The sequence below is a fragment of the Sitodiplosis mosellana genome, unplaced genomic scaffold, assembly GCF_009176505.1.
Source record: "Sitodiplosis mosellana isolate CC-2019 unplaced genomic scaffold, AAFC_SMos_1.0 Smas_scaffold_6197, whole genome shotgun sequence".
NCBI classification, from domain to species: Eukaryota; Metazoa; Arthropoda; class Insecta; order Diptera; family Cecidomyiidae; genus Sitodiplosis; species Sitodiplosis mosellana.
The window spans coordinates 8326028-8345609 of NW_022601438.1; the positions used below are offsets into that span (position 1 = coordinate 8326028).

A 19582-nucleotide genomic window follows, 5' to 3' on the forward strand; every position below is an offset into this window, starting at 1 on the left:
CAGGGTTGACGGTGGAACATATAAACAAACCGTGAATAAAATGAAAAAAAAAGAATTAAAAAAAAACAGACACACACATGATAAAGTGTTATTCTGATAATTTCAATGGAAGGTATAGTGATGGATGTTGGCGGAATGAATGAGCGACGAGACGAGACGAGACAAGACGAGACGTGAGTGAGAGAGCGTTCGTGAGCAAAGGCAAGTGAAAGGAATCAATTTAGGAGCTAAGAATAATGGTTATTTTAAATGGGATTTTTGGGTCATGAACCCCGCAGCATCGAAGAAACAATTGAATGAACAACGGAGCAAGTGGGTGAGAGTGGAAGATAGAAGGAGACAGATTAAGACAGAGAGAAAGAGAGAGAGAGAAATCGAGTCAGAAAAATAGAATCATTTTGATAAGAATTTTCAATCAGATTTCTGGTGCTCGTACATACAACTGATTTCACAATAAATTGCGTCAATCGACTCCGATTACAAGAAATGCTTCGGAGGACAAACGTGTAGCCCTCACAATCATCATAGCATACCAATGTTTTCTTTCTCTTTCTATCATTCTTTTATCATTCGTTCATCCACACAGAGCTCTTTTGCTTCGATTTACTGGTAAAATTTATGAACGCCGAACATTAGTCGGTTCACACCGATATATTCTGAATCGAAGCGCTATGAAAAGTTTGACGGCGCTTTTGAGCACATTCTAACAGGTTTATGCGCATATATTTTCGTCGTCGTTATCGTCGTATATGGTCTCATAATAAAAAAAGAACACAGCCAGCTGCCGAAAATGCAAAGCAACACATCCAAAATGAAATGAGGAAATGAAGAGAAATAATAAATAAATAAATAGCAACAACAAAGTGGAATGATAACGTTTAGCTATTTATCAGCCATAAATCTGGCGATGAAAATTCAATCAATTTCGATGTGAATGTTTGCATTGGCAAATGGATGGTGGCATTTTTGTGCGTACGAGCATTCTTCTGTCGCTCTCTGTCTCTTAAAGCCGACGTAGAATGTGGAATCGGATGTTATTTGCTCGCGGCACAAAAGATCGGCTTTTACAACTCTCGACGAGCGAGCGCATGGGGATATATGGAGCAAAAAAATTTATGCAATTTTTAACAATGCCACAATCAATAACCATTCTTTAAATCGCAATAAAATCGCCGTGTTCATTGATTTATCGGTTTTCATGTAATCAGTTCATAAATCAATATTAAATGTGTTGAAAATGCAAGTCGATCGTGCTTTGTCTAATTGGTTAGCTGCGATTTTCTGATCGAATTTTAACCCAACGAAATGACGTTGCTGCTCAATTCGAGCTTTGTACTCATTTAATCACGACTCAAGACCGTTCGTGTTTTGTTCCAGTATGTACTTGATTCTTTCAAAGACAAACAAAATGTATTCCGATGATTCAAATGTTCATTTAACATAAAATTGCAAAACGCTCAGTAATTATCCGTCAGAAAATTCACATCGAAATTCATTCGAACGGAAGTTGTGACGTGTCAAATGATTTTCTCAGCTTATTGTTCTTTGGGGATGGTTGCGCTTTAACTGTGAATAATATTTGTTCATTGTCTCGCGCAGCCCACACTTTTCAGTTTGTTAAATTCGTTATTCAATCTTATCATTGAAAAAATGGTGTTAAGGCGGTTTCAGTGGTGCGCACAATTTGCATTTGGATGTCGCCTTCGTGGCAATTCAAATGCCGAATATAACAGCAACAACAACAACGACTACACAAAAAAGAAATTGGTTGAGCTTCTCTTAATCGTTTTCCAATCAAAATTAACTCATGCTTAAAAAAAAAAACAAATATTTATGCAAAGTAATGAATGTTATTTTCTGGCATCCCGTAATTTCATTTAAATGTTTAAAATGACTTTTTCACCATATTCAAAATATGAATACCAAAACGGGCGACGTTCTTCGAAAAGCTTCTTATATCATGTTGTTTGCAGAAAGTCAACGCAGATTGACAACGTTTTTCTTAAACTGATGGCTCAACGACGCGAAAATCAACAAAGTTATTCTCCGAATCCGAACGCCTCATCCTGTACTCGCCATGCAACAAATTTCCGTCTACGGTTGATATTTCTATATATGGTCAGTTGGTCTCAATGCAGATAAAATTGGGTGCAACTCACCTTAATTCCAATTTGGCAATACGTTGCTTAAGTTTGGCTTGGCTGGCCGAATATTCGGCAAGGAGACGAGCCAATCGTATGTTCAGGTTATCAATGGATTTTTCCAGCTTGTGAACGCCATCGGTCAGCGTTTCTTGTACTGTGGATGCCTCTGCATAACAGTCAATAAAAAAAAAAATGAAGAAGAAGATAAGAAAAAAATGGAGAAAAAAATTATTTGTGTGGGTTTAGTTCAAAAGAGGCGAACAAAATATCAAACGAAAATCGAACCGTTTGAAGGTTACTTACTTGCGAAGAGGTCTTCATCGAGCAAACCATCCTTTCGTAACAGTTGACAACCGCGTTCGGTTAACGATGCTCTCGCTTCTGGGTAATCGCCCAGTGTCTCCCATAAATCTCGCTTGGCCAAACAAAACAGATCCGAATAACCTGTCAATCGGGCCGGGTATGTTTTCGAAAGGTCATCAAAACCAATAAAAGAGAGCGAAAGAGGGAGAAAAGCAACAGAAAAACATAAAGAGATTGTAATCTGGGAGTATCAATGGCAAATGAAAGGCAATGTGTAAATCAATCGTTTTTCTCCACCGTTTTCATCACAAATATAGATTGAGTGAACGAAAGAAATAGAGAGAAAGAAAAAGGAAAAGCGAATGAGTCTTTTTGTTTCGTATACTTTACCAAGTGATCGAACGTTGGCTGTACGGCGATTACCAGTTTTATTGCCGGGTATATCGAGTACAGAGACCTCACCAAAAACGGAGCCAGCACCAAGTGTTGCCAATACAGTGACACCATCGTCAGCCACCACCGATAATCGACCTCGTTTCACAATATACATCTCTTTTCCGACATCACCTTTGCGACAAATATAATCCCCCGGACTGAATACCTACATGATGTTTTGTTGTTATTTTTGTTGTTTTGTTTTTTTGGGAGAAAAGGCAAGCGAAATGCACATAAAAACCAGCACGAAAGAAGACATCTTCACATCAAATCATCAAGTCACACACACACTCACAAAATGTATATGGAAAAAAATATGATGTTAAAAGAGAAAACAAGTGAAATTGCAAGAAAACACTTACTTCGACAAATACGCGAAAGAGAACGAAAAGAGAAAGAAAGCGAAAGAGATATAGGTGTGGAAAAAACGCGACGAAAATGTTTGGCATGTACTTATAATGGTGAGTTATGTACACGATTTTCATTGTTGCCGTCGCTGTCACCGTGCGTTACTTTGAAATAATTTGTTTGTTGACTGATCGAAAAACAGCGAGTATCGCTCAAGGCTCAAGTGTTACTTTTTCTGTCTCACGATTTTTCCTTCCTTTTCAATCTTTCTCTCTCTCTCTCTCTCTCTCTCTCTCTCCCTCTATCTATCTCTCTCTCTCTGCACACAATGGCATAAGGAGAGCATGATTTGGGCGGGGATGTCGCCGGGTAAACATGACATCAAAATTCCCAAGAACGATTCTTTTACGCTTGTTTTATTTATTTTATTGCTGCAATTCTAATCAAATAAAGCTTGATTTAAGCGATTATTTCCTTAACGTCACACATTCTTGCTCTGAGAGCGGAACGACAGGGAGAGATCGAGTGGGAACAGAAGGAATAATCGCGTAGCAAAAGAGATTTTGGTGACCAAGTGTAATTACAATCATACAAATCTGGATGGATCGTTGACGATTCCTATCCATTTATGTGCATTTGATTGCATTAATATGGATTTTCAATTTTTGCTCAGTAAGTTTTCATAAATAATTTTTTCTCACCGGGAACATCGACATCAAATTGTATTCGACGAAATACCATTGTTTGTATTTCACATCCGAAATGCAAAAGAATTGTGAACGCACGCGATTTTTTCCTTCATCTGTCGGTCGCATACCACAACAATAGGCGAAAACGAAATGAATAGAACAAGAAATACCATAGAATTGATTCAATGGAAGCGCATTCAGCATTTTGTGTGTCAAAAGCGACAAATCTAACAACTGAAATGATGTTGAATTATTTTTTTCTTGTTCGTTCATTCGTTCCATTTTGCTTTTCTCATTTATTTCATTCGCTGTTGGTATTTTTCATTCGAAAATTTCCAGTGTCGTTTTTTTTCGGTCGTGTTTTCGTGTGGTTTTTCGTGCAAATAAATTGTCGAATTGCGTAGGCCAAAAGAATTTTGAGCTGTTTTTTTTCGCTCGCTTTTACTTTCTTTGTCTCTCAGTGTTTGAGTCAATGGATCATTTAAATGAATGGTGCAAACACCACTGCTGCCGCCGTTGTTGTCGTTTTTTTCCCCATTCAATGATTCAATTGTATGGGCTTTATTATATATAGTGGTAAGCACTTGACTGTCTTTCAATAAAATATCTAGCAACGAATTTTTGGCGTTTTAATTGTCACGCAATGGTGTGATGTATTCAGAAAGTGTGTGGTTGGTCGGCGAAATGAAAATGCAAAAGACGACCAAATGAGAAGCAAGACGATGAAGTTGGCTCGTGTTAAATATTTGGGCGATATCATGGACAAATGGATAACAATAAATTGTAATAAACGCCACCGACAAGAAAAGCGAGAGAGAGAGAAAAAAAGGCAAAGACCAAATATGATAGACGCGCACTGCACGGGGAGCAGAAGCAATGAAAGGAAATAAAGACATACATTCGACTCAATTGTTTGCAAGTCATTCGTGTTAAGTACAATAGCAAGCGAAGGGGCCAGAAAAAGAGAGAGAGAGAGCGAGATGAAGGCAGCAAGTGAATTGTATTTTTGGTGGTTAAAGTACGCGCAAGGCGTTATGACTTTATTATCTAGCTTCAGGCGATGTGAATCATCGTTTCATCTGTACTGAGTACAACAAATTGTAGGAGAAAAAAGAAGGAGACGCAAATGGGGCACCAATTTTATTGTATTTCCATACTTATACAAACGGTTTGACATTGGTGTATAATCCATGGGAAAAAAGGTTATTGTTTCACAGCGTGCGCGCACGCTCACAAGCTTTGCTTTTCAACGCACTATTTCCAACCACCGTGTGTCTGTGTAAGTTTACCACTATAAATCGATGAACTTATCGAAATCTCACATGGGGATTGATTACATTGCTCCCGCACAAATTAAACCATCGCATACAAATTTTAAGCGATGAATCAGCAGGGAAAAAGCAACAAAATTCTACCAAACTTAATATTTGCTGATCGAACAGATTGACACAGAAACAAACATACACACACACACACACACACACACACATGCTCATATGAAAACCATTGCGAAAAAAACGCTAAATAAAATCGTTATCGATTTACAGTTGGAGATAACACATACACACAAACACACATTCCAAATGTATTTACCTGTAGCTTAAGTTTTAATACCAGCGCCTCCAGCAACCCGGGTTCGCAATCTTGAAAGATGCGCACTTGCTTTAATGTATCCATATGAACGCGAATCGCAATTTCGGCTTTGAATTTATCCGGCAATGCAGACAGTACACGTTCTTCGTCGAGGGCTCCGCTCCTAGCCCATGTGTACGCAAACCATCGTATTACCTGCCAATAAAATTCCATATATCATCAAAAAATAATTTCAACCATAGAAGAAGAACCGATAATATTTTTTGTCACTCTCTTTCTCACTCGCTGACATGTGAACACTGTTCACTGAACAGGCAATGTATATATACATTCCATTTTGTTTTTAAACTTCGCGATGATGCGATGTTTTTCGTTATATGGATTAATAATGGAAATTGAACAAAAATAGAATCACATTAATATTACCACGAACGCCAAAACTTTTAATTACCGCACATTGAAAATAACAACAGGCGTGCCAAATTTATGAGAAAAAATAGGAATTGCACGCGCGCATGTCGCGTTCCACAATCACGATATGCGTTGATGAAAATTTCGAAAGTATCAACATTTTAATTAAAAAAAAACTATGAATAACAACTTGAAAAAGAGAGTTCGTAATACTCATTATTTCGCATAAATTTGTGATTTTCGAAGCGTAAGAGCAAAACAACAACAAATGAAAACAATTCATTTATTGACGCAAATCCTGTGTAATAGACATTTTAGTTTTAATGGCTGTCAACATTTTTTTCTCTATTCCTCCGTTTTAAGCATAACATCAAATTATTTATCACATTTTTTGGTTCACATCGATGTGAAAATTACCGATCGACAAGTTATATTATGTCGGAATTTATTAAATTAGTTTTTAAAACTAAATTTTTTGATTTAGTAACGAGTTTAATGAATAGAAAAATAATATGGATCAAATGTCCTAGTAAACAATTTGTTGATGTCTTTCTATTTAATTGCTTTATATTTCGGTAATGTCGTTAAAAAAAAATTCTCCAATAAAAAGCAATTTGTGATATCGTTCTCAGAATTGTTCACCAAATTCTATGCAAATAAAACTAATTGATTGCAAAGAAAGAGCGAGGAGAAAGAGTGGAAATGCGGATGAACAAAAGAAAAAAATAACACTGAAAAATCAACTAACCCTCGCTTCAAGTTCGTGGCCCACTTTTCGAAAAGCCATATACTGCTTCACACCATCCATACGATTTTGGAATTCGACCCGTGACACGTTTATATTCGATATCATCGAACCAATGTTACCTAGAAAATAAAATGAACGTAGGAAAACCAGCGAGATAACAACACACCTTGAGCATCTTTTTTTGGTCAATTATATTAAATGAAGCGTATTGCGCAAATTGAATGGTTTGAAAGGTGAGCAGGGTACGAAAATAAGTCATGGAATTTGGGATTGTTATCGGGACAAATACAAAGGATTAAAGAGTCGTAACGCGCCTATGGCATTAATCAAGGATTGTATTTTATCACAAGCGAAGAATAATCAGTCGAGAAAAACGACGAAGAATTAGAGAAAAATAAATTGCAAAGTTTCAAAACTCACCGACAATGGTGGCAAAGATGAGAACGCCGGCCAGAAAATCGGCCACGACAAACAAATATTCGACATCGTTCTCGGGTGTTGGCGTCTCACCGATCGTGGTCAAGGTCAACGTTGACCAATAAAATGAGTAAATATACTGTCGTGACAGTGTTGAATTGACTGTGCCATTATTATTATACACCCAATTATCGGAGCCGAATCCAAGGGCAAAGCTAATTGCAAAGTACAAACAGGCATTCCAATGGATTAAAACTAAAATCGCTAAAACAACCTGGAAGTAAAAGAAAGGGCAATTAAATAAGATATCACATTGATACCAATTAGTATATGTATTAGAGAGAAAGAAAATGGCAAACAAACGAATTAGGGAAACGGGTTTTTGTTTTCGTTCCTGTGAAATAGAGAGAGAGAAAAAAAAACAATAAAAATCCAAAGTGAAATCAGCTTACTTTACAAATACGGAATGCATTTGGGTAACCGGTTGCCGTTTCGGTACGTTCAAACCATTCGAGCATTCTCGGAAGACGAAATAGCCGATTTAATCGCACAATCACTGGGCCTGGCACTTGGATGTGACATTTGCCAGGCATCCACCAAAAATATGCGAAATCTGTCGGCAACACCGATAAAAAATCCAGACGCCATCCTTTTGTTGTGAAATAGTGTTTCCGCAACTTGGCTGCATCACGCACCAAAAGGCCTTGATCTAAATAACCTGCTCATGATGAAGCAAAAAATAACAAAAAGAAGAAAACGAGCAAGACGGAGAAGAAAAACAGAAAAACAACAACATATTAGCTATGGTATTACGTGAACAAATACAAATAAAAAGTTAACGGAAACTTAAATTCAATATTTGCTCTAAAAAGAAGAGACTGGAGAGGGAAAAAAATGGCATCACGAGAAGGAAATATTTCCTTTTGCTATTTGCTTTCAATGTGAATGGGATACTATGGGATTGTATTGAATGCGGAATGCGATTTTCATACTGTAGAAGGAAGGAAAAAAAGAGCAGAAAAAGTGGAAATTTTCATTGAATTGTGGAATTTTGTAACAGAGACGCGCATATTGCACGTCAACGCCATTGCAAACCCAATCGACAAGGTTGACGAAAAGTTTGCCATTTTCGCATGAAATTCCTGCCAAACGATGCGAACGACAATACACCGAGCTAAGACTTTCTAAGAAACACAACAAGAAAAACCACATCAAATACTACCAAAGATGGGGAGGGCGGTTTTTTGCATCAACTTCCGCATCAGATTGCAGAAAATTAATTGAAATCTGATGTTGTGGCAAGAGTGTATGTGTGCAGTACAGAGAGAGAGAGAGAGAGAGAGAGAGCGAACGAACCAAATGAAGATAAAGTAATCCCATTTCCAAGTTGAAAACTTTACTCAGCAAAACCATCAAGCGGATAGCACTTTCTTTGTCATTATCGTTCAAATAATTCCGTTGTCGCTTCAATTTGCTGAATATCCTCATTATGTCCGCTCAATCGACCGATTTGCGCACATGCTACAACAAATGGTACATAGGTTTTGTCAAGTCTGTGTTCGACAATTCATTGGAACATTTTTCGACTCCCTCCCGTTTTGAGAGCGATTTTTCATTTAAGGCAGGCGGTTAGTCAAAGGGCAGAAAATACGCAACCACCAAGTCAACACAGTCTACAATGATATTGGATTAATGTGTAATTAGAAGGCGCGATTTTTTTTTACAAAAAAGCGATGCATTAACATTCATTGATGTTTTGATTTGAATTCAGCAGAAATTTCGTGACACTCATTACATTGATACATTGTCTCATCGAAAGTTGAAATGCGAAAAATCCACACACAGTTGGGAGAGAGAAAGAGATAGACTGAAAGTAAAAAGAAACAATTTTACGTTTCATTAGTCCATTAGGATGGGGGCGAAGAACAAGAGCCCGAAAAAAACACGTCGAAAATAATTTGTTGATAATTTAATACGTGACTTCAATTTTTAATTAGTTGAACAGTCGTTGCAGCTTAGGAATGGTTTCCCTTTGAGTGCTACATTCTCCTCCTCGCTATGTGCGTGTTTATCGTGCGGCTCTTTTTTATTTTCGTTTTTCGTGTTCACCTTTGATATGTTCGTCGGTTGGATTATTTCAGATCGACTGAAAGATCCCACAAAAAGCCAAGTGCGATAGAGCACCATTCAAGATAATACGAAAACCATCGGCTACGCATCATCTTCATCTCACTTTCTTTCGCTTGCTCCATTTCGATAAAAACAAGCCTGCGAACAAGTCATCATATGACACAGTTGCTTGCTCAGCTAATCGATCGGCTCGTTGAATCTTCATTCAATGTGAACCAAGTCAAAGCTTGTCGTTTTCATTTTATTTCTTTTATTCTTACAACAAACTTTTGAACAGGCTTATCACGCATCGCCATACTTTTTCACTGAAGTTGAAACTTTGCACAAAAAAGATGGGTATTGATGGATCTGATACTTGACCAATAGAGAGAAGGGAAAAAAGAGAGTCGAAACCAATCAAATGAAACTCGGTGAAAGTATCGAAAATATTTTTGTTTTTATCCATTTCACAAAGATCCGAACGTGTCGACAATCAATCGCTTTCACACTAGGTGAGAAATTCGATTGAAAACCGAACAAAAAAAAGTGTCTGAAAACTGAAAATGAGAACGAAAGAAAAGAGAATTAACAGTATGGAATCAAAATGAAAAAGTAAAGAAAAAAAAGAAGTTGCTGGAATGCGTTTACTGCGTATATTTACACCGATGAAAGTGTTGCTCCTTTTCTCTCACTCCCTCACCCTGCTCCATTCTATCGAGCAAATAATATCGGATTTGAATTGGAATGGAAATCTGATTGAATCTACTATTGCTAGAAGCAATCTATGAAATAGCATCGATGCTCTCGTATGTGTGCTCTGTGCTCTCCTTTTCTCTTTTTTATTCAGTTTCTTTCTCTCTCTCTCTTTCTTTGTGTTTCACTCTAACTGACTCAATATCCCAAGCGTTGTGCGTCTTGCGTAAATGGCAATTCCGAGAAATGCTGTTTCAATGCACGAGAATTAAACGATAGTGAACAAAAGATAAACCTAGATATATAGATACACAGATAAAAAGAAAAGTAACAGCAGTCATCAAGGGGCTTTACAAGCACATTCTTTTTTCCCGTTTGTTCGTTCGTTCGTTCGCTTCCAACTCATAAAATTGAACGCAAGTTTGCGGTCGCGTAACACACGCTCTTTTTCTATCTCCTTTTCTCCAATTCTATCTGCAGCAGATTGAGCGTCTGTTGCGAAGCAGATGCAAACACCAAAGAAAGTGATAGCGTATTGCAGAGGAAGCCACTTGGCCTGAACACCATACAATTTTCGAGACTCCTTTACCCATTTTTCCGATACACTACCGAGAGCAACAAATGAAAGTGGAAATGTTCACACGGCCAACACATTTGATCTGGCGCGCAAGTAATAAAGTTTTTGGTTGTGTAATTTGTGCAGGTTCAGCTTCGGCAGAAACGTGCATGTGTATACACAATATGAAATAATAATATTATTTGGTTAAACCGCCTTCATTTTATTAGATGCTCTGGAGTGCGTTGTCTGAAAATGACCGAATGGTCCAATTAAATTCGGTTAGAATACCACTGCCACATCATTATAATGAAACCGAGATTCTCGTGCTGGATATCACTTAAAAACATCTAATTCAACGACTTGAACAGTGACTTTATGTCGACAAATGGAATCCAAATAACGTGTTCACCATCGTTGAGCGCCTGAGTTCGCGTGTCACCGTGTTAAAGAATAAAAGCGCTGAAAATGGTATTTTAACTATGTGCAAACTTTTTGCAGGGGATGCAATCAAAAACACACGTTTTACATTCAAATTTTCTCTCCCCGTGTTTCGGTGAGTGGCTATTTTTATATGTGGTATATGGCCTAGATATTGTTCATCTCATTAATTCTCGCATGATGGAACGTGTGCCGAAAGTGATTTGATGGAATGAATATACAACAACAGAAAACCACTACCAACAATGATGTCAAACAAGTAGCATTTTTTGCGCTCAAAGTATGAGCCATTGGCCGCCTGGGCCACCATCAATTTTTTATTGCTTTTCCTCGATTTGCCGGCCGCTCATACTTTTCACTCTTCACTTCAGCGTTGAGCGCGAGTATGAGTGTGTGTGTGTGTGTGTTTATTCCGTTCTCTTTTTGATTATGAAACGGAAGGTCAAAGTTCAACAAAATTGCCATTAATTTGTGGTTGCTGGTGTTGGCCCATGATCACGATTTGGCAAGATTTGATAATCGACCATTCAAAAATATTTGTCCCACCGAAAATACTCGTTTAATATATTATGGTATGCAACGACAACAATTTTCTTTCTTTTTTTCCCTTTGTCGCTATAAGTATCAGTAGCGTTTAAGAAAGATTTTTTTTCTTGGTTCGTACTTGTCATCTTTCGCATCATTGCGTCGAATTCCGTTGGATATGGGAGAGAGAGAGAGAGAGAGAGAGAGAGAGAGAGGGAGAGAACAAAATAAAAAGAAAAAAGGAAAAGGACAAAAGCCGCATATTCAACGAATAATAGGCACTTTCTTCGTCCACAAAAAAAACAGCCCGCATCCCAAGCGAACAAAGAAACGAAATATGATTTGGAAAATGAAAGAAAAGGAGGAAGAGGAAGAGGAAGAAACGGCCAGCAGAAAAGCGTCTGTCAATTTTTAGATAAACTTACCTTCATGACAATGCACTAATATATCGATCAAATAAATAGTATCACATATATAATCCAGAATGAACCACAGCGCTGGTACATTTCGATTGATTTCCCAAAAAACCGCACGTCCAACCACGAATACAATGTTATACAGCACAGCCAATGACACTAAAGCTAACCACTGTTCGTTCGTCGTCGTCGTCGTCGTCGTCGTCGCCGGGATATCCGTGCGATGCGATGAAAGATGTGGTGAAATGTGAACGCCAACGACAAAAAAAAAACGATAAGGGTATATTGGTTAGTGTGTGTTTCTTTTCTTTCTGTTCGATATATATCTACATATATTTTTGTGTCGACCGAAGGCCTGGAGATCTTTTACGATGCGCGCCACATGTATGCACACAACGTGAACCGTTGGCTCATGCTGTGTCACATCGACGGTTCGAAAGTGGAATGCCACTATATTTTTCTTACTTTCTCTCTTTTGGTTATTTTTGTTATTTTTTCTTGGCTGTTATCATTCATCTTCTTCCATTTCGATTGATATTCTATTTTTCATAAATTTTTCGTTCGATTTTTCTTCCTTTATTTTTGTTTGCCGCCTCATTGAGTGAATTAAATGGAATGTAGAGTGACGTAAAGTATATGAGTGACGAGCCAGACCATTATCGGGCATATCATTGCAATATATCAACAGCAGCAGCCGTGGCATCAGCATAGGTGACGGTGATAATACAAACGGCTCGTCATATCACTGAATCAGCAATGTATCGTACACGACATGGCGATAAAGGAAAAAAAATCGGAATGTAAATTCAAAAGGAAATTGCTCATTTCTATTTCATTCAACCATATAAAATATGCAATACACAACCAATCCGATACACACACGGGTTATTTTCGATGCGAATGTTCTATTTCATTTGAACCGGAAGAATCGACGAACTTGAACGTGCAAGTTCCATTTTTTTAGGGTTTTTCTTCGCTCATTTTTTTCCCCATGGAGTCTCTCTCTGAGAGAGAGAGAGAGAGAGAGAGAGAGAGAGTTTGTAAAACAACAACGGCAACGGAAGGGAAAAAAAGACGAAAATTGAAGGCGGAATAGAAAAAAGAGAAATTTGCAAGAAACGTGTGACACTCGACAATAAAGGAAGAATAGATCGAAAATTTCCATATTCAAATGAGACAAAGTGCTCGTGTGCGAGGAAGAAACAAGCATATGACAAGAGACAGGAAAGAATACACCGGATGTGAATGTGTGTGTGTGCCTGTGCATCGTTTCCGATAATCGATTCATGAGAGGCGAAAACGGAAGAAATGCGCTACTTATCACTTGTATTAGCATAATTTTGTTTGAATGCATATTTCATTCATTTGCTTGTGAATGGCTTATCCGATTTTTGTCACTTATTATGCCGCACATCAAATACACACGGGTGTGCGTACGTCTGTTGGTGACATGTTGCATGTGGGCATCTCCACGTCGAACAGAAAAATCACATATCAGCGAACAAAACAGAAAACAACAGTCATAAACTAAAATATGTTTTGCGTTTGCACATACCCGATAATGTGATGGCAGGGACGGATCAACCGACAGGTGACTGCATAATATATTTGCTGCTGATGCATCCGATGGTACATCCTCCGATGGTATACTCTTTGAACGCGAACGATGTGGATGTTTATCCAATAGCCAATCCGGCTTTTTCGTTCGGCTACGTTTCGTGAAGCAGTACCGGATCGCATTCAGCATTCGACGAAATGTACCCAATTTGGTCGACGAATTGGCTGTTGTTGCGCTTGAACCTGCTATTTCAGAAGGTGGCGGATCCTGCGAATATAAAAAAAAACAATATTTTATTTCAACTTCAAAATGACATTTTTTGATGTGGAACGAGCTTTTAATTTAAATTAAAAACATGATTTATTTGTCTAAGGTATCATCAAAGGAGGATAGCTCACAATGATTAAAGTTGAATTCCAGAGTTTTTCCAAGTCTCAACTATGAGACTCTCGGAGAATGAAACAATTTTCATACAAAATCAAAATATCTTACTCAAGTGATGCCTTCAAGTGAACTATTAACTACTTGAATAGTAAAATGTTTGTCAAATAATCTACTAAAAAGGTATGTGGTTTTGTGGTGCGAGCAATGCCGCCCTTTTGTTTAAAGCAAATTGCCCCATTGATTACGTCGTCTTGTTAATTTTCGAATTAGCTTGAATCGTCACAATCATTAGTTCTCTGGTGACGTAAATGCCAGCGACACACCGCACGCAAAATACTCCCTCTGTCTCTTTTTTGACGGCAAGAAGAGTAAACTCCAACCAAAAAAAAATGTGTATGTGTCTGTTTATATATCCAAAGCATTGAGAAATGGGTCCAATCTATCGAACGGTTTAGCAATGCAAACAACTTCAACCCTCGGCCAAATACCAACACATCCGACAATAAAAGCAAAATTACGCTAATTGCTATTCGACGATGGCGACTGTTTCTATTCGGACACCACAAAGTAGAGCTATGAGACGATTGCAAACAGTAGCAGCAGCAGCAGCAGCAGCAGCAGCTACAATAACAATAACAACCACATAGCCAGAGAGACATAACGCCCAACAGCGCTCGCTACCCGTATACGTGAAAATATTGTGGAATGACATTGTAAACACCGTATAACAACGATAACTCCGGACTAAATGTGTCGTTTGCTCGTCGAAGGTAAGAATATTGGGCGTATGCGAGTGTGTGTGTGTAATCGTAGAAAAAATGAAGACAAACGAAAGAAAACAGCAGCAATGAAAAAACGGGAAAAAAAATTGAAACGGAGAGAGGCAAAACGAAAAGCCTTGGTTCAACCGTCATAAAATCGTATAATTGAAACAATCTTGTTTGTTTAACGCAATTAATGTTAATGGAAATTTGTGAGAGGACGCGCGCGTGGAAAATTTCTTTTGCTTGGCATCCTAACCACTGTGTATAAAACATTCTCACACCAGATATTTTGTTCGGTCCTCAATTTTTTTTATTCCTTCTCTTGTTCGCTTCTCTTTCGTTCCACATTCACTCTCATCTTCTTCTCTCTTCTTGACATCTCTTTCGTTTGCTGCTTACAAAATGTAATTGGTGGCCATTCACGTTTTTTTTTTCTCACTCTCTCTAGGTGCTTCGGCTCTTGATTTACCGTCGTGATGAGGCATCTTTTTTTCCCCTATTTCTTACACTCTCGATGCATAACCGTCGTCTTGTGATCTCAAATGTGTGCCCTTTCAAAGTGCCCATTTATCGAGATCAATTTGTTCAAAAGAAGTCGAAAACAAAACGAAATGAAAATGTTAACTAAATGATGCGTATCCTTCAATTTTTTCTGTTTTTTTCCCCCTATGCTTTGATCAGCTCTCTTCAGAGGTGGTGGCTGTTGGTGCAGATAAGGTTAAAAAGTGATAATTCAAAAGAAGCACAAGATATGAAAAATGCCACAAAGTGTGCGGCTGGTGTGTATGTGATCTTGTCATTTTTGCTGTTGTGCGTCTTTGAAAATGGTTGTATAATTAGGTACACGGTGCTTTACACGAATAACTGCCACATTTTAATACGCAATTCTTTTCGATGGAGGCAAAAAAGGTGTACGCTCGCCGAGAAAATTCACCATCAAGCCGAAGATAGAAATGCGAAGAGTGAGAGTTGATGCTGGCAAATGCGATCGAAATACGGCGAGTTGATTGGCATTTCAAATTGAGTGTTCGACATGGCCAGTCGAATAACCGCCACCAAAAAATGCTTCATCACGAGCATTGTGTTCATGATAATGAGAATGGAAAAAGGAAAAATGTTGTAACAGAAAAAAAAATGCTCGTGCATCGTCAATAATAATCGATAGTGATACACCTTCTGTGGTTCATGTGCCAATTTTCTTCTTTCTCTACGAATCTTGAGTCGGTCAGGAACAGTGTGCATAAGAAAAGCAAGAATGAAAAGCACACGCCATTTTTACGCAACGACAAAAACATTACAGCCCCAAGCCGAAGTAGCAATGGATAAGCACCATTTGCAAAGATGTTAATTCATTGTTTCTTTTCAGCGCCTGCACCGGTGCGGTCTGTGTTTGTGAGTGTGCGTGTGCGTTATCGTCAATGACTGGGAATAAATAACTCTTGGCTACATGCAACCACAACATTTCATCCCAAGCACTTCGATTTTTCTGCGCAAAAAAAAAACAACATCACCACCAACAAAAACAAAAGCATAAAAAATAATCCGCTTTTTTCGTTCCATCAAAAACCAACCGCCCTTTTCAATCACATTTAAAACCCCAACGGGCTTTGTCTCAAATCATTTTATAATAATAATCTATTGAGAATTTGTGTGTGTGTGTGATGTTAAAAATAAATTTTTCGTTAGCCGCATGGCTATATAGCAGACCATGACGCACTAAAAATCAAGTAAAAGTCCAATATCTTGCCACACAGTCGTCAAACTTCGTTGGCTCAAACACACTCACATACACCGATTCACTGCAGAGAATAACCCTTATACCCAATGCACACACGCTGCCTTTTTTTCTCGTCTCTCAAATTGTTGAATGGATGTGATGATTCATTATAAAAAACCGAAGATTATGAAGAAATGCAAAGAAATCCTCGGCGCTGGATACCGTTCCATCAATTCAATCTTAATTTTTATGCATAAAATGTGTAAAAAAAATTGCAGCCTCAAGTAGCGTTACTCGCATATTTCAGCCCAAGTGTTCATTAGCAATGAGACTTTCGATTGTTCTTTTTCTTCTCGTTCAATATTTGGTAGACGATGCTTGCGTGCAAATTTCTTGGTGTGTTGAAATGAATGAAAAAAAAACCGCATACTCAGAGAGAAGGAAAGAGAGAAAACCTTGTCATTAGCAGACTCGATGTCGATTGACAATCGATTGATGTGACGATGCCCAATGAGTATAGATAATTTCGGTTGTGCTGTAATTATGATGCTCTGTATGATTCTCACATTCTCTTTGTGGAGCGCGCGTGCACTCGCGCGTTTGTCACCCAAAATTAGTTATTGCGAATATTACACATTCAGAATGAACGATGAGCGTTTGCATCATCTTGCGTGTGACATGATTTCAATGGGCGAGCCAAGTATTTATTTGTTTGCTATATTATTTTCGTTTTGTTCAATAACCAATGCAATGACGCGCTTATTTAATGACAATAAATAAGCGTATAGGATGAAAAAAGAAATCCCGCCACTGGGGAATATAAAATAGACTTCCTCTTGACCAGAGAAAAAAAACACAGTACCAATACATACACCGAGAAAGAGAGAAAGAGGCCGAAATAATGAGCGTGCGCGCGCGATACTTCATTTTGATGCAATCTGATGTTTTTGGGTTTTATTCTCTTTTGCCAGACATAATGCCAAACAATAATATCTTTTGTGCTTTGCAAGTAGTATATATGGATAGAAAATAAATCTCGAAACGACAAATCATGATACACATCTTTAATGAGCATTTTATTTATGGATACATAGATGCAGCCAACAAAAAACATAGAAATATTTACGATTTAAACTTGTTATTTGTGTTGTGTGTGTGTGTTGCTTTGGATGTGCAATGCATATTTGCCATGAATGTTAAGCATTATTCAAATTACCTTTAAAAATGTGTGTTATGTGCCAGCGGCAATACCAAATTAGCGCCAACATAAATAAATGTTGAAAATATTCGCCATCCGAATCGAAAGCCCGAAAATGGAAAATATGCTCGGGGAAGTAGGAATACAAAAGCTCAAACCATATTCGCAATGGTGCACCGCTTTTTTTACCGCCCTTCTCGCCTCTCGATCGGTATCTGTTTTTTATGGCTTTTGGTCACATTGCAACGTATATTTAAATGTATACAATGCAAAATCGACGAAAAATCTAATAGAACTGAAAATGAACTTTTCCATTTGTTGTGTGTGTGTGTATGCATTGAAATGGCGGAGTCAAAGTGAGATAAAACCACAAACAAGCTCAAAACAAATTACTGATGAATATTTGTATGTGTTCTGCTCTTTTCTCTCTCTCTCTCTCTCTCTCTTTCTCTCTCTCTCTCTGCATTTTCACTTTGAGCCTGAACTTGGTTTGTCAATTGATTTAGCACACACGCTCGTGCCGGTTCGACTTGATGTAATCCCTTGGCGCATTCCATTTATAGTCATTTTCAGCATGATAATTACTGTCACAGATCGACCACATGCATTGAACAATTCAACGGTGCGGTTTTCTAATTAAATGCCTTTGACATTGCGCTTTAAATCAACCTTTTTTCTCTTCTGTAAAATTCGAAATGTGCTTTTTTTCTCTTCACTCAACACAATGCATAAAAAATGGATGAATGAGTGTGTGGCCAAAGAGACATTAATTCACATGCTTGTCTGGGACATTATCAGCCACAAAGTATAATCGATCTACTCACACGGGCAACTTGATTATATGCAACTTTGTTTGTTCCCATGTTTGAATTTATATCTCGAAAAAAGAAAAAAAAAGTCGTGAAAACTTTTCAATTCATTAAAATTTCATCTAAATTATTGTACATCATCGTCAAAGTTGCGCGAATCGATCAAATTCATCGATAAAAATGTCTACATTCCAAATGAATACGATTCCCAGTTTGATTTTGAATTTTTTAGTAATCAAATGTGACACACTGCCTGTTTTTACTCAGCCACAAATTATTTTCTCGGAATTGGTTGTGAAGTTTGTAGGCATTTTGTTTGGTAATGTGTCATAAATTTATAATAGCATGTGGCAGAGAGAGAGAGAGAGATCACAACCATAGATACGATGTATACCAATGATTTGTTCAAGGTCAATGTGTTTGTATATGTGTTTTTGAGATGGGTATGTATGTTGTTGGAATGTTGCACCATCGAGAAGTTCGAATCCAATTACTTATGTATAAAAAAATAATCAGATCAGGTGTAGGCGATTCAAGTAAGGATATTGGATTCATCATAAATCATGTAAGCTACGAAATTCCACTCACGACGCCCTACTTTTCTTTGCCTCATTTTTGCTACTGTTGTTGTTCATTCGAATTGCAATTCTACATCTATCTCATCGATTCACCTCCATGTTTCCATGGAAGCAACCTCTATCTTGTCTCTCTTATTTTAAGACCTTCGGAATATAATGACCAAGACGGTTTTGACGAAAAGCATCGACGCGACGCCATTGATGCAGAATATGTATCTGAACAAACCGATAACAGCTTGAGAGCCAATGAATGGACAAAATTGCACGAGTACAATTAAATTAGCATGTTGGAAACATTAATCCAAATACGAGTTAGTGTCGCTTCGATTATCGTTGCCAACAAAATTCGTGCGGCGAGTAATATGGGCGGGTAATATGGTTGTTCTTGCTTACTACCACCCGCCTCTGGCTTCCCCTCCAAAATGGACCAAAAATATGCTGTGCGTACAAAAGTACTAAATCAAATTGTTCATTTCACAAGAAAGATATACACACCAGGCAAACAGCAAATAGTGTGTTGATATAGTTGAAATTCAATTTAAACTGTCGCCAACAGAAAAACATCGTTTCGATCACAACGCAATATGACAAGGATAACAAGTAAACGTACATATGACGGCCTGAGAAGAAAAACCTTTCCTACAAAACCTGTGCGCAGAACACAAACACAGAAATTTTTAAGTCAAAAGGCGAACAGCAAATTTGCGAGCGCAAAAACCTAATATATTTACAGCGAGCGCAAAAGC

General features: G+C 37.9%; 1 protein-coding gene across 6 annotated transcripts in view; it reads right to left on the reverse strand.

The window, feature by feature from the left end:
• The window catches only part of LOC129577053 (cyclic nucleotide-gated cation channel subunit A), an 80693-nt gene that overhangs the window by 1806 nt on the left and 59305 nt on the right, over positions 1 to 19582 (reverse strand). For 5 of the 6 annotated variants that reach the window (XM_055463472.1, XM_055463470.1, XM_055463473.1 and 2 more), the window contains 9 exons: positions 13384 to 13653; positions 11838 to 12000; positions 7541 to 7806; positions 7092 to 7362; positions 6672 to 6790; positions 5513 to 5707; positions 2838 to 3048; positions 2448 to 2588; positions 2160 to 2310 (listed from right to left, as the gene is read on the reverse strand). In XM_055463472.1, the coding sequence (XP_055319447.1) occupies positions 2160 to 2310; positions 2448 to 2588; positions 2838 to 3048; positions 5513 to 5707; positions 6672 to 6790; positions 7092 to 7362; positions 7541 to 7806; positions 11838 to 12000; positions 13384 to 13653 (1787 nt within the window). Of the gene's footprint in view, positions 2095 to 2159; positions 2311 to 2447; positions 2589 to 2837; positions 3049 to 5512; positions 5708 to 6671; positions 6791 to 7091; positions 7363 to 7540; positions 7807 to 11837; positions 12001 to 13383; positions 13654 to 19582 lie in introns of all 6 variants that reach the window. The other variant, XM_055463474.1, reaches the window with a different exon arrangement.